Source organism: Harmonia axyridis, chromosome 2, assembly GCF_914767665.1.
Source record: "Harmonia axyridis chromosome 2, icHarAxyr1.1, whole genome shotgun sequence".
In the NCBI taxonomy this organism is placed as follows: Eukaryota; Metazoa; Arthropoda; class Insecta; order Coleoptera; family Coccinellidae; genus Harmonia; species Harmonia axyridis.
Genome location: NC_059502.1, coordinates 3909231 through 3924706, shown reverse-complemented (window position 1 = coordinate 3924706; position 15476 = coordinate 3909231). Strand labels below are relative to the sequence as shown.

General features: G+C 32.0%; 4 protein-coding genes and 1 long non-coding RNA gene across 15 annotated transcripts in view; 2 read left to right on the top strand and 3 right to left on the bottom strand.

The window, feature by feature from the left end:
• The window catches only part of LOC123672700 (transmembrane and coiled-coil domains protein 2), a 32779-nt gene extending 32212 nt beyond the window's left edge, over positions 1–567 (top strand). For all 7 annotated transcript variants that reach the window (XM_045606937.1, XM_045606936.1, XM_045606935.1 and 4 more), the window contains one exon: positions 279–567. In XM_045606937.1, the coding sequence (XP_045462893.1) occupies positions 279–408 (130 nt within the window). In that variant the 3' untranslated portion in view covers positions 409–567. The remainder of the gene's footprint in view (positions 1–278) is intronic.
• Positions 568–3162: 2595 nt separating this feature from the next.
• Positions 3163–8846, top strand: LOC123672695 (transmembrane protein 135-like). 4 transcript variants are annotated; one of them, XM_045606924.1, is made up of 9 exons: positions 3163–3389; positions 3983–4149; positions 4214–4344; positions 4406–4705; positions 4838–5105; positions 6269–6436; positions 6498–6638; positions 6995–7161; positions 8635–8846. In XM_045606924.1, exons 2-9 carry the CDS (start codon positions 3991–3993, stop codon positions 8738–8740), a joined length of 1440 nt encoding a protein of 479 aa, XP_045462880.1. In that variant the 5' UTR covers positions 3163–3389; positions 3983–3990; the 3' UTR covers positions 8741–8846. The 4 variants fall into 4 exon arrangements, with proteins under 4 accessions (XP_045462880.1, XP_045462884.1, XP_045462883.1 ...); XM_045606928.1 differs by lacking the exon at positions 3163–3389 and adding an exon at positions 3548–3818; XM_045606927.1 differs by lacking the exon at positions 3163–3389 and adding an exon at positions 3550–3740.
• LOC123672698 lies at positions 7979–8437 on the bottom strand. Its single transcript, XR_006746344.1, has 2 exons — positions 8371–8437; positions 7979–8315 (listed from the first exon to the last, which is right to left on the bottom strand). It is a non-coding gene; the product is annotated as an uncharacterized LOC123672698 (long non-coding RNA).
• Positions 8837–12599, bottom strand: LOC123672694 (protein LAS1). Its single transcript, XM_045606923.1, has 7 exons — positions 12430–12599; positions 12156–12368; positions 11591–12102; positions 11303–11529; positions 11052–11239; positions 9057–9289; positions 8837–8998 (listed from the first exon to the last, which is right to left on the bottom strand). The coding sequence occupies exons 1-7, from the start codon at positions 12480–12482 to the stop codon at positions 8943–8945; spliced, it is 1482 nt and encodes a 493-aa protein (XP_045462879.1). The 5' UTR covers positions 12483–12599; the 3' UTR covers positions 8837–8942.
• Positions 12600–13277: 678 nt separating this feature from the next.
• Positions 13278–15354, bottom strand: LOC123672697 (zinc finger Y-chromosomal protein-like). 2 transcript variants are annotated; one of them, XM_045606930.1, is made up of 3 exons: positions 15135–15354; positions 14873–14948; positions 13278–14526 (listed from the first exon to the last, which is right to left on the bottom strand). In XM_045606930.1, the coding sequence occupies exons 2-3, from the start codon at positions 14914–14916 to the stop codon at positions 13428–13430; spliced, it is 1143 nt and encodes a 380-aa protein (XP_045462886.1). In that variant the 5' UTR covers positions 14917–14948; positions 15135–15354; the 3' UTR covers positions 13278–13427. The 2 variants fall into 2 exon arrangements, with proteins under 2 accessions (XP_045462886.1, XP_045462887.1); XM_045606931.1 differs by lacking the exon at positions 15135–15354 and adding an exon at positions 15001–15124.
• Positions 15355–15476: the final 122 nt, after the last annotated feature.

The window sequence follows — 15476 nt, the reverse complement described above, 5'->3', positions numbered from 1 at the left end:
TCATTACGAAATTGATAAAAAACTTCTGCTCCTTATTTATGTTTGTATCATTATGAAAGTTTGGAAGAAGAAATAAGTCACTAGAGAATAGAACATAATAATGGATATTAAGAGTCATTGTTAATGGTTAAGAGTTTAAGAGTAGCTTTAGCTAATCTTCGCCTTTTCGGGGCAAATGTATGTACATTTGTTGAATAAAGCCGATTTATTATTATTATTGTACTTCTGTTGAAGCATTCAATAGATCGTTATAAAAAATGAAACTTTTATTGTTGCAGGTTGAGGATTATTTCTACTGTAGTTCTTCTAGTTTTTGGACTCTTTATGTGGAAGCAATGGCCTGACATGCAAGACATAGGCTCACATATGATGGGCCATTTGAAAGACTTTATGGATCCCGTGAAATAGCACTTGTTAAGCAACGGTTGTCTGTTTATAGTGTGTAAGTTAGAATGTAAGTAAAGTGCGGAATGTGAAGAATTGTGGAAATCACTTTCATTTTGATAGTATTTATGTAAAGTGGCAGCATCAGTATTTAGGAGCAAGAATAAATCGAGAATAATTGAATTGTGTTTTATTTAATATAATCCCAAAAGAAATTGATATTTGAAAAGTAGTTCAAAATTCAAATGTTGAGACAACTACCCTGTGAGGGTTGAATTTCATTCAAGGTGCAACGGACGAAGTGGAATTTTTTCTTCCTTCAGCCTGAAATCTAGTGGAAAACTACAAATAAGTTCGTTTTTATTCTCTAAGAGCGTTTTTCGGAAAATTGTAAATTTCTGTAACAAACATTATGCTGCCATCTATGAACAAATACCCAAACTTCTGATTAGTTCCAATATTCAATCATAGATGGCGCTCGATACAGGATCCTGTAATTTGCTTCTTATACAGAATCCTGTAATTCTGACTGATACAGGATCCTGTAATGTTCTTCTTATACAGAATCCTGTAATTCTGACTGATACAGGATCCTGTAATTTGCTTTTGATACAGAATCCTGTAATTCCGCTTGATGCAAGATCCTTTCATAGACCTATAATAACATGGACTGAGCGTTAGAGAGAGACCATTGATATCGGTGTATTGTGACAAGGATGAAAGTTTAAAGGCATAACATTGGTTTTCTGAACTGATTGTATGTGTTTTCTTGTGGTGATTACTAATTTTTAAACAATTTACTGAGTGTTTGTTGGTGTTCTGGTGCTTATTTTAGTACTAATGAACAATTTTAAGTATCTCTGCTTCGTGTGTAGCTTATAATTGTGTTGTTATATGCAAAAAAGGGTTGGACGTGACATTTCATAGGTAAGAAAACAATAAGGGATTTATCGTTTATTTTATTGAATATTTTCACAGGTTTCCGAGAAATTAAATTGAATGGGTGATGGAAATATGGAGTAAAGACAAAAAACCTTCTGCCACAACCGTAATATGTAGTAATCACTTCAAAACAAAGGACTATTATGTCAATCTCTATATGGAACCAAAGTTTTGAAGGAGGGAGCCATACAATTTTGATATTGAGAACATGTGTTACTATAATAATAATGAATACTATATAGCGAATTCCTGCCCTTCATAGATACGGAGTTATGAATTTTTGACCATGATATTCCAATTTCGAAGCCCTGATTCGAATCTCTTCGTCACATGTTAATCACAATTTTTTTTATATTGATATTTATTATATGTTTTTTTTTTCCATATGTGCTTGCATATTTGATGATAAAAGGTAATATAATAAACCCATGTATAAAATTTGCAGTACTTTTTTAAACCGTTAGAGTAGAGGAAGATGTATACTTTTGGAACGTAAGGCTGAATTTGTCCTTTGATAGGAAAAATATGGCACTTTCATTCCCAATAACACTCACTATTTAATTTCCTCATTCTATTTCTAAAAATATTTGGGCTATTTTTTCAGAAGATAAAATATATAAAATTTTAAAAATTTCATAAATTTTCTGTTGTGTTTTTCCTTATCACAAATTTTGAATTTCCTAAAGCTCAGTTACACTTGTAGCTATATTATATCGAATATAAATTCAATTGTCTATAATATTATTGATATACTGAACTATCTAAAAACTCTGGAATAGAAATTAAAAAATATTTTCTTTCAGCTGGCACTCAATAAAATTCACCTTTTTCTGAAAGAAATTTTAGATAACATGAAAATCTGTACCATACAATTCTTAAATGTGTTTCATTTAGCTTTTTCAATAATCAACTCATGCGAAAAACTCAATATTTCTCAAAAAAAAAATTAAAAACGCGCTATTCCAATAGCCATATCAAGCTCTTTCAATTCTAATTCCATCCGAATAACTCAATATTTCTCATTGAAAAAAATAAAAACGCTTTATTCCCATAGCCATTTAGCTATTTCAAGAATCAACTAATGCGAAAAACTCAATATTTCTCCAAAAAAAAAATTAAAAACCCGCTATTCCCTTAGTAAATTCGCGTTTTCTGCCTTTCTACTTCCTTCCTTCACAACACCTCTCTCTCTTCGATAGTCCGCAGACCGCAGTGAGTAGAAGCCACGTGAGGGTTAGTCCATGTTATTATAGGTCTATGGATCCTTTAATTACGCCTCTATCGCCATCTATGAATCAGCAGCAGGATTGAGAATTAGTTCTACCATTAATTAATAGGTGACGCCAGAAATAGAATCCTGCAATTTCACAATATATTGCCATTTCAGATTCCAAATTCCATTTATCAAAACTTACTAATTCGCACAACAAATTACGCAATTCAAAAATTTCATATTAACTTAGTTAATTATATTAGGGAATAGCCCCTTTGGGTGCCAAGATGATGGACGGACTTGGTAGCTATAAGTAATTAAAAAGCTGAGAAAAATTTCAAGGGCTCAGAAAAATGAACGATCAGATAATTCGATATTTCTATCTATTCAATAAATATAGGAAATTCACTGATAAGGAAATAATATTTTTCTACTGAATTTGTACATTCTAATAAGAATAAATTTTTTGCTTTCACGAAAAATTAATCGTACGTGTGAAATATTAATTCTCTTTATCAGTTGATATAATTGATATGGAAATAATTTTATATGAATACTAGAATATTAATCTTGTTTACTTATCATGATAATTAATAGTTTCATGTGATGTTTTTGCTTAATAATCAAACAGGCTTTTGGCCTATTGAACTCAACAATTTTACCAGTTACATATTAGAGTTTCATGATTCATGTAGATCATTTTTATCGCTAGGTTTTAACGAAAGTTGAGAAGTTATCTCAAATTTGGATGTCATGAATATACTCATTAGTATTAAATGATAAGGATACCTAGATCTTCATTATTGGTTTAGAAAGAATAAAAGTGAGAAGGAGAAGAGCATTGAAAAAGGTAGCGATTTTTTCAATTATTTTTGGGTACCAGGTCGGAACATTTTTTTATGTTAACAAAGAATCATTTCTCATTAAAATCATTTTATCTATTCTGTAGAATGGTACAAAACACACATTTTCCATAACACTTAATTATAGATAGATTATCTATGCAAGACCCATAAAGTATTTGACAGCGACGAAAAGAGAAACTTAAATCTATGATTAGTCCTTCAAAAAATGAAAGTGGAAAAACATCAAATATTCGGAGTATAACTATTTACATTGAATAACATTAAAATAAGTTCAGAAAGGAAGTTATGGAAGGAAAATTTATTGTTTTCCTTTTTCTATTCGTTGAAAGTAAAAGGTGATTTTACTTTTCCCATTAAAATACACCAAATGGTTTCGTGAGAGAGCAAAGTGGATTTGGTTGTTTCATAGGAAGGTAATTTCAACTAATGCTTCCACAATGATCCCACCATCAATAATTTTACAACCTGAATCAGGGTTTCAATTTTATATTGGGAGCAAAGTGCATTTATTGTCGCAAGTGATTTATTTCTACGATAATTCCCACATATTTAAGCAACTAATTTTAAATTTTTTCAGATTAAAGAATGGCTCAGTCTTTCAGTAAAATTTCAATTTTTTCTCCTATACAAGTGAGCTGTCATGATTATGTACATCCGTGGACAGACAGCTGTATGGATGCATTATGTGGTTTATATTATCGGGCCATCATATATTCTCTCAAGATGTATGCAACAGTTTATCTGGTATGATCTATAGAGAATATATATAAATAATCGATGGAAGGGTCTAGAATTAATTCATTTTTAGTTATCGCTAGTTACAAAAGGGAAAATACCGAAAAAAAATGATGTGTTGAAATTGATATATGGAATTTTACAATCTACAGCCTTTCTTAGTGGAACTGGATTTGGCTATTCTGCCATAGTTTGTCTTTTAAGGTATTCATGTTCTGTCAGAGAGAAAACATTGAAAATTTCGAATGAAACACATTTTTTACAGGAGAATACTTGGAAACTACAACTTTCTGACAGTATCATTCTTTCCTGCCTTTTTGTCTAGTGTATTCTCAATTTTGATTGAAAAGCCTCATCGTAGAACCCTGCTTGCTCTTTATGTTACCAATGTAGCTACAGAAACAGCTTGGAATATGCTCTTATCCAGAAATTTAGTTAGGAATTTCAGATTTGGAAGTGTCAGTATATTTGCAGTCAGTTCTTCTCTATTATTGACATATTACAAGGCAGGATGGCATAAAAAGGATAACCACTCAAGGGTAGATCCTATTTTTGGAATATTAAGGTAATTGTAATACCTGCATTATTTTTATCAATTCATACCGAAAATCTTCGGTATTTTTAAAGAGAATGTAATAATTTTGGTCACTATTTCATTTCTATTAGAGAAGTTTCTTATAATAAATTAATTTTTCAGGTTTATAGTGGGACCGTATGAAGAAAAGGATTACACAGTGAGATCGAGCCGCGAAAACAGTATTTACCGACAAGAAGTTCAAAATGACCCTTCTCCAAGGAGAAGAGCTACATCTTGGTGCTCAAACACTAAATCCTCAAAGAATTCAGTATATGCAATAGTAACACAAGCTTTAAGGGCATATAAGAGGATTATAGAAAAAATTAAGTGCTGTGATAGACACTATACCTGTCCTCATCCATTTAGCTGTTTATATTACACAATGGAGGTGAGTACTTCTTCAATGAAAATATTTATAACAATTTTTTTTTTCAAGAACTTTTTCATTTTTATTCTAAATGTTATTCAATATTCTCCATAAATATAATACTTTTGAATAAAAAAGTCTAAGGGTGTTAAATCCAGTGTTCTTGGTGTCAAGTAATTGTGGAAATATGAAATACCAGGATATCGAATTCATCTTCTAACGGGTGTTTTTTTTCGAGGTATATAACTTTAAGTTGGCATTACTGTTCAAGATAGCGACCGATTTAACAGCTGTCAAGTGATTTATTCTCAGTTTGGTTTGGCAATTCATCATAATGGACTCACGCCTGAACAACGCTTGCAAATAGTGCAATTTTATTTCGAAAATAATGGTTCTGTGCGGAATACATATCGCGCACTACGTCCATTTTATTTTGTTTAGCGATGAAGCGCACTTCTGGTTGAATGGCTACGTCAACAAACAAAACTGCCGCATTTGGAGTGAAGCTAATCCTCAAGTGTATGTCGAAACACCGTTACATCCAGAAAAACTGACTGTTTGGTGCGCTTTATGGGCTGGTGGAATCATTGGTCCGTACTTCTTCAAAAACGATGATGGCCAGAACGTTACAGTCAATGGTGATCGGTATAGAGCGATGATTACTAACTTTTTCATTCCTGAATTGAACAACCATGATGTCCAGGAGCTGTGGTTCCAACAAGACGGCGCAACATGTCACACAGCTCGTGCCACAATCGATTCATTGAAAGACACGTTTGGTGACCGCCTAATTTCACGTTTTGGACCTGTGAATTGGCCTCCAAGATCTTGTGATTTAACACTGTTAGACTACTTTCTGTAGGGCTATGTAAAGTCATTGGTCTATGCGGATAAGCCACAAACCCTTGACCATTTGTAAGACAACATTCGCCGTGTTATTGCCGATATACCGCCACAAATGTTGGAAAAAGTCATCGGAAATTGGACGTCCAGATTGGACAACATCCGAGCCAGCCGTGGCTGTCATATGCCAGAAATCATATTTAAAATGTAATGCCACAAGATTATCTTGCGGATAAATAAAATTCATTTCAATCAAATAATCCATCGTTGTTTTATTGCAATTCAAAGTTCTATAGCTCTAAAAAAACACCCTTTATTAATCAACATATTTTTGATTCCAGGGTGCCGGTAAGATGTTCAGTTTAGGTTTAGGAGTTCAATTGACCATTAAACTGATGTTCAATATGAAAAGAATAATCAGTTCGCCAAAATCTTTAAAATCCATATTCCTAAAGAGGGATACTTTGAATCTTGCTGTATGCCTAGGTGGATTTTCAGGATTATTCAGGGTAATTCTAACTGAATTTTCGAAAATTCGTAACTCTGAATGTTATTCTTTTCCGTTTTTAGGCTGTCCTGTGTTTACTAAGGAGAAGCACAGGCAAGGATCTTCCAATTTATGCTCTTCCAGCTGGAGCAATTGCCGGAACGGCATTTTTAAAATATCCAGACACTACTGTCGCACTATATATCATGTGGAAAATGTTACATGTGAGTATGAGACAAAAATTATACAAGATGTTTAGAAAAGTGTCGAAAATTTGGGAGGTGTTTCCTTGATCAATTTTAAGGCCTGTTTCTATAAAAAAAAATTTCAATCTTCTTTCGAAGATCATGAAATTCTACAGAATTTTTATCCAGGGCTGATAGTTTTCTAGTGGAAAAACTTTGATTACCATATCTTCAGTTTCATTGAAATAGTATGTTGGCTAATAAGTGGAGACAAATTGCAAAAGATGCCGCAAAAAACCTGCCATAAATTTTTTATTATTTTTCCTTATATGACGAATTCTGCCGTTTTATTTTATTTGTCAAACAGATTGAAAATTCGTTTTCTTTGAATCTAGATTACCTACAACATGGGAATTGACCAAAATATTCTGCCCAAAGTACCAGGATTTTCGGAGCTGCTCTATTGCCTCAGTACTGGTTTATTATTCCATGTTGCAATCATTGAACCAAATAACCTCAGGCCAAGCTACTGGAAATTCTTACACGGAGTGTCAGGAGGAAGGTAAACCACTCATTTTTTATAACGATATAAAACCACATGACACGTCACCCGATAAGAAGATGACTATGTTGACGAATAAAGTCGAATTTTTTTTAAAAAAATATGTTTTTATTGGTTAGGCCAGGTACTTATTGTGTCAGTATATCACCTTGGTTGCTATGGTTAGTAAGTTGGTGGTCCGTATATGTTGAATTCCTCAAAAACCGGTGACTATTTCCTCAAACTTTATCTGTCATCAGAGCAACCGTACTTTTATTATGGTTAGGTTCGGTAACCACGCCCACTACGGTTGACAGTTGTCATTTTAACTTTCATATTATTGTTTATGATTATTTTCCTTGACAACTAACACTCAAAAACTATAGTATTTCAATCATGAAACAAATACCCTTCATAGCCATTAAGAACTATTTGTTATTTACAAATCAAAAGAGATCAACCATTTATAACCTCCAAAATTCTGTCACTGAAAAATCTAGTTGACCATTGACAAGTGTCAAGCAGTCAGTAAATATGAAGCAGGTTACCTGAAACATTGAAAACCATTACTAACCGCTCTGAAATTCTAAGCGATTTATAGACCACACCCCTGGAAGGTGTATAAATACACCTGTTGCTTAAACCTTGATACACAGACAAATCCATATGTAATGGAAAGAGAGGCAAGCTCGCTTGGAAGAAGCAGATAGCCTTTTCTTTACGCGACTATATCCGACGGTTTACTAATAGCATGATCCACTCACTTATTTTCCCGGGAGAAGAAATCATGGCCGGCCACTCTACTGTCTGGTTGTATGGAACATTTTTCAAGCAAAGGTCTGAGCACTCCTGGAAACATTATGAGAGCATCTTGTAACAAACTGTCAGCTTTCGCGGTATCCCCATTAGATGTGTAAAATTGTGCAACTGCTACCGAAAAGGCAAAGTTCGGCAACAGCGACAGGTTTTTTCTACTCTCCCATTCCAACGTGAAATCTTTCAGCCAATTGTATTCTTTTGCTCGTAAGGCGTAAAAATCCATAGCTAAGATAATAGCCAACGGGTCACTTTCGGGTTCTATTGATAATAAAAGTTTGCAAAATTCCAGGGAAGTCCTACAGCATGCTCTACCACCCACAAATATCAAGTGTTTGAATGCTGTTATGTACAGAGCTCTGAAAAAATCTGAATTTAGATTGTTGAAGTTGAGTTTTGCATCTGGAAAAATACCTATTTTCTTGTCTTCTACAATCTAACCTACAATTTCCTTGTGAAACATTAAATAGGGGATGGAATGGGGTTAGCTGAAACATTGAAAACCACTACTAACCGCTCTGAAATTCTCGGCGATATACGGACCATACCCTGTGTGCTTTTTCTTGTGTTTTTTTTTCAATTTCAATTATCACTCAAGGTTCTTATTTCGTAAAATGTCTCAGATTCAACATAAAACTTGTGTTATTTTTGTTGATTAATCTCTCAATTTTTTCACAGGATTGCGTGTATGAGTCGAATACCTCTTGATCAATGGGGTTGCAATTCTTCCGATGCTTTAGCTCAAGCTTTACAAGCCACCAAAACAAGGGCTGTTTTAAGTTGATATTTTTTTAATACAGGGTTGTAGGTAATTGTTGTTTTTATATCATTGTTATTTTGTATTTGAGGAACTGGAAAATTTCTGAATTATATTTCTTTATACATTGAAACTTGTTTTTTATTTTTTATACGAATTATTATAAAACTTTGAAAATTGTAACAATTCATTTCAAACACAACAATTTTAAGCGAAACTGGAACGAAGTTCAGCTTGGGGGCACATGTCCTAAGGGATAACATTTGTAACGGAATTTTTCGGCCTCTAAAATAAAGAAAAATTTTACTACATAACCTAACTCAAAAAAATGATAGATTTTTACCTGTCAACTCCCTAAATTTTCTTCTGTCTTCAATTCTTTCAGTCTCTGAAGGCATTTTATTCTCAACAGCGGGAGTACTAGAACTATACGTTTCTTGAAGTGTTTGCAGGTCATGTACTGAATAAATTGTAACAGGGTCTGTATAAAAGGTGGTACTGAATTGAACAAGCTTTTTTATAAGGTTAATTTTCTTCTTTATAACACTTTCTGTGTTTCCATTTAACCTCAGCACCCTGTGAAAAGAAATAAAATAACTGTCGTGTCAATAATTTGAAAATATCCTATATACAGAGTGATTCACCGGGATGGCCTATTAGACATTTATGGAAAACTAATCATAATTTTGAGCTGAAAATTTGCATAATAGGGTTTGAGAAAATGATCTTTCTCCCTAAAATATTTTCAGATCTCTACAACTTCCGGTTATACCGGAAACAGACTACTATTTCCTTATTTCAAATGGCACACCCAGTATATTATTGTATCATTAGATAGCTTTTTCGATGGCAATTTCGGCAATATGCCATACCTTGGGTAAAAATTCAACGGTTCATGAGTTATTGGGATTGTTATGAAAAAAAAGGTGGCGATGAGGACTCACATTTTTTTGGATATTTCAGCAGAAAAAGCTTTTTCCGAAAATTTTTTCTTCTTTTTCGATTCCGCAAATACGTAGTATTATAAGACTGTTTTCCGCTTGGACCAAAAATGTATAGGGTGTTTATGAGAGGATCATGAACTTGGACAACTCAAATTTATCAAAACTCAAGATTTTCAAATTAGAACCTATATTTTTTATTATTTCAATCGATTCTATGTACAAAAATAGTGGGGATTACTCAAGAAAACCCTATGCCTAAAATGAATACTTCAAGAGTTATCGGGGAAGAACTTCAAATGAGGAAAAAACGCTATTTATAACTCTGTTAATAACTGTCTGTTACTTCCGGAAAACACAGAAAGAAACTAAAATTCGATGTTTGGATAACTAAATTTTACATTTCATGAATTTTGATTAATTTTTCGTTGGGATTGTTGAGAAATCCATAAACCAATACAATTTTCAATTACGAATAATTCATTACAATTCTTGATATGTCAAATATAGTTATGAAAACATCGAATTTTAGTTTTTCTGTGTTTTTCGGAAATCGCAGACTACTCCACACAGTTATAAATAGCGGTTTTTCCTCATTTAAAGTTCTTCCTCGATAACGCTTAAAGTATTCATTTTAGGTATAGGGTTTGCTTGAGTAACCCCCACTATTTTTGTAGTATCGACTGAAATAATAAAAAATATAGGTTCTAATTTGAAAATCTTTAGTTTTGATGAATTTGAGTTGTCCAAGTTCATGATCCTTTTATAAACACCCTGTACATTTTTGGCCCAGACCGCAAACAGTCTTATAATATTACGTATTTGCGGAATCGAAAAACAAAAAATTTTTTTGGAAAAAGCTCTTTCTGCGGTAATATTGAAAAAAATGTGAGTCCTCATCGCCACCATTTTTTTCCTAAGAATCCCAATAACTCATGAACCGTTGAGTTTTTCTCAAGGTATGGCATATTGCCGAAATTGCCATCGAAAAAGCTATTTAATGATGCAATAATATACTGGGTGTACCATTTGAAATAAGGAAGTAGAAATCTGTTTCCGGTATAACCGGAAATTGTAGAGATCTGAAAATATTTTAGGGAGAAAGATCATTTTCTCAAACCCCATTATGCAAATTTTCAGCTCAAAATTATGATTAGTTTTCCATAAACGTCTAATAGGATATCCCGGTGAATCACCCTGTATTTGACATTATGCAAATTATTCAGTGATGCTTATTTATCACGTAAAAATTGTATATCTTAACATTTGGATATTTTTCACCGATAAATAGCCAATTAAGAATAAAATTTTTTTATGTTTACTGAAGATAATACTAGTTTCTTTCTCCAAAAAATAGATAGTGGTTATAAAGGTTGAAAAATACTCTTAAAACTTACATTTCCAAATAATTCATAGTATACTCGTTGGGAGTTTGCAAAATTCTTTCTTGAAACATCCTAGAGTCATCCATTGGCAACAGTTCAAATTCGCTAAATGTTATAGTATCCTTGAACTGAGGGCTTGTGTCCAATTTTGATTTAAAGATCAATTTTGCAGTTTTTTTGTCTATCTGTTCTGAATGCATCTGAAACATTGAACATTTGCAAGATTAATAGAAATATTCACACAAAGATTTTGATAAACTTACCGATGTGACGGTATCATATTCTTCTTTCATTTTTTTAGTTTTTAGGAGTCCCTGATACAATTCTGCAATCCATAAACTTGCAATTTCTTTAGCAGAGTATTCAAATGCATTCGATTCGGTTACATCAACCAATTTATTGATTAATAAAAATAGTGTGCTATTTTGATATAATAAGTTCAAGAGTTTTTGCCATATTTGCAGGAAATTGGATGGAATTTTCTTAACACCTTAAAATGTTCAATTGAGATTATTATATTTATACAAAATTAAATATTTAATTATACATACCATTAACAGAACAATAATTAATTGTTAATATCACTTCTTTTTCAACTAGGGTTGAAACAATGTAGATACTACTGTCTTTGATTTTATCTTGGGTAACAGACTGTATTAAATGGTCTTCAAGTAAAATGAGGAAATCACTTGCAGTAAGGCCATGATTGAACCCATCAGAAAGTGAAGATCCTATCTTTTTTTTAATCTCTTCTATCAGACTATCAGTACTCTCTTTGAAATAATTCAATAGTTTGAGTTTAGCATAATGATGTACCAAGTCTTTGAAATTTGTCTCTTCTGAAACTACATAATCTTCCATTTGGGTAACATTCCAGTATTTTTCCTTAACCCACTGTAAACAGTGATTCAACGACATTCTCAAGAATTTCTTTGAAGGAATCATATTACCATGAGCAATCTCATGACGTAAAGTAATTAACCATGAGGGCAAATCATTCTTTTCAGCAGTCTTATAGAATGTGCCTTGTTTATCATTACTTGCTGCACAAATGTTCAAAAATCTAGAAATAAAATAGTTTTATTGATTTATTCAATTTTTTGATCCAAATGTTACCTTAAGAGGGATATTGAATATATTTGAACTAATTGTTTATCTTGCAGATTATCTTTCTCAGCTAAAAGGGCACCTAATAGCACAATTGTCCCATCTATTCCAACAGATACAAGAGGGGTTCTCAGTTTCCATATTTCCATACGATCTAAAGCAAGCTTTTGAGATTCTATATCGCCTGAATATATGAGGTTTTTCACTGATGTCCATTCGGCCCTAAATTGAAGAATTAAGTGATATAGTGTACATAACAACAATATAATATATAGTTTATTACACATCAAACCAGGGCATCAAGGCAAGTCCATCATATTTTTGTGATAACGCCATGACTGAATTCTATTTTATTTACAAGAATCTCATATTCAAACACCGGCACACTTTTCAAAACAATTATTCTAACCTTTCTTAAATCTACAAGTCTTTGATTTTATGGTGAACCACAGAACACTAAAAACTATACTGTGCTAAAAAAATTGTGATGGACTCTTAGAACATAGAACCAAAGACAAACTGTAGTCTGTGATAAAACATAGAATTATTCTATACTCGAAGGGTGAACCGATGTGAAATTGGTTGCCAGCATTGCCGATCTTCAACGAACGAGTTTCAGAGTTCATTGGCGTGCATCAATGTTTTAAAGTATTGATTGGAATTTAATATTGGAATATTAAGGAGACGCAGGGCCGCTGCCAGACATTTTAGCGCCCCGGCAAAATAAAATTTCGCCGCCCTGATTTGCCTAATTTATAAGAATTTTCTTTAAAGAAGTCTCTAGTATTCCTTCTGAATTTCATATTTAATCGATTTTTTCATCTTAAAGTCACATTGTCAAATTCATCATACGACGTTTTGTCGATTTAATCAAAAAAACGTCCTGCATTGTTTATAAGTACGACGTTAAGTCTATAGTAAAAGGACAACGTAGTTATTAAAGGTGCAAGTCTTGTTTTGTAAACTGACTTTGAGCCTCCTAGCAAAATCCACAATTATTACCATTTATATACAACAAATAGAAATTCTAGAAGTCCATAAGTTAGTATCATTTGATTTGAATGAAGGTAAAATCATATTTAGTAATATTATATAATGGGAAATAAGGTTCAAAATGATAACATCATAAAATTTCATTTGAAAATAATAAATATACTTCATTTATAGAAACAAGAATCTTCAACAAAAAAAAGCACTATAATTAATATTCATATACGATATTTCAGTAATTTGGTAACGTTTCGTTTATATGTCGATTGAGAACAAATTTTTCTTCAAATTTTAATGAACAGAATTCATATGTTTTTTGAGTAAGTCTTTTTGATTTGCAGCATAATCACACAGGTTACACTTATGTTCCTTCAATTTTAAATGAACTGAATTTATATGTCGTTTGAGATTATTTTTTAAATTTGTAGCGTAATCACACAAGTGACACTTTTGTTCTCTCAAATCTAAATGAACACAATTAATATGATTTTTGATCCTTCCCTTCTCATTTGTAGCATAATCACAAAGGTGACAATTGTATTTCTTCAACTTAGAATGAACAGAATTTATATGTTTATTGAAATTCTCTTTCACATTTGTAGCATAATCACATAGGAGACACTTATGTTCCTTCAAATTTGAATGAACTGAATCTATATGTCGTTTGAGAGTTATTTTCAAATTTGTAGCATAATCACACATGTGACACTTTTGGTCCCTCAAGTTTAAATGAATACAATTTATATGATTTCTGAGTTTGTTTTTCTCATTTGTAGCATAATCACAAAGGTGACACTTATGTTCCTTCAATTTCAAATGAACAGACTTTAGGTGTTTTTTGATACATTCTTTTATGCTTGTAGCATAATCACACAGAGGACATTTATGTTTCTTCAAATTTAAATGAATAGAATTTATGTGTTTTTCGAGATGCGCTTTTTCAGTTGCAGCATAATCACAAAGGTGACACTTATGTTTCTTCAATTTTAAATGGACTGAATCAATATGTCGTTTGAGAGAATTTTCTAGAGCTGGAGCATAATCACACAGGTGACACTTATGTGCCTTCAGATTTGGATGTATAGAATTTATATGTTGTTCGAGATTCTTTTTCAGATTTGTAGCATAATCACATAGGTTACACCTATGTTTTTTCATTCTCGAATTAGGAAATTCTTCAAGAATTTTGGGTGATTCTTTCGTTTTTGAAGAATTATCAGGGAGACCAATTTGTTCGGATGGATATCTCAAGTCGTTTACAATGATATTTTTCAGGTCTAATCTGTCATGAACTCCATTTTCATCAATGTAATTTTCGGAAATATCAACATCTTCCATTTTATCTATACGAGTCTTGAAGTCATCTTCAAAAGCTGAACACTCAATAGTTCTGAAATAAATGAAACTATGATAATGTTAAATTCAGTTAAGAAGTAGCACATTAGTTGCTACTTGAAAAATTCAAAGTCCATAGGTATAGGGACCCCGCTGATCAACAATTTTTTTATTTTTGTTGTATTATTTCACTCAGATTATAACATGCTGAATCAAATGAATATATAAAATATTTGGAATTAAACATGAAATGAAAATTATATATTTTTTTTTAATATTACCCGAAATGCAAAAATAATGTATTTGAAAGAACAGGCTGAAGGACCCAAGACCGATGGCCATTTGCTCCGCAATAAAGAATACTTATCTATTAATATATTATATAGAATTAAGGTACTTACTTATCAATTTCATTTGTCTCAGCTTTCATTTTGAATGAATACATATAAGACTATGTACGTCGCCTCTTGAGAATTCCTAAAATAATAATTCATATAATTCAATTCAATAATTCAGTTCAAATAAATACAATGCAATGAATATAATAAGCAACAAGGCTGGAATTACAGCATCTAAACTGATAACTGGAAATAAAGAAGTATAACGTTAAGAAACTAGAAATTTCCATAAATTCATAAACAAAAATGTGAAAACGAAACTTACTGTTACTATTCCGTATGTTCATTCGTGATTTAAAATCATAAAAAATCATATAAAATATACACATTACACATACAAGACAAAAAAGTTGAAACTCGAATATTTTATCACAGATTACAAATCTTAATTCACCAACCATAGACATATAATATTATGTTGTTCTGTATTTTTTATTTTATGTTTTATTTATATTATTATGTTGTTATAAATATATATATATTCACCACTGATCTCGAATAAAAAGTTTTTTTTTTTAAACACAAATGAGCATCTGCACAGATAACAGAGTAGAATCTGATAATAAGTCACAGAGGCAGAGCTCGGTATTAAAATACATAGATATCT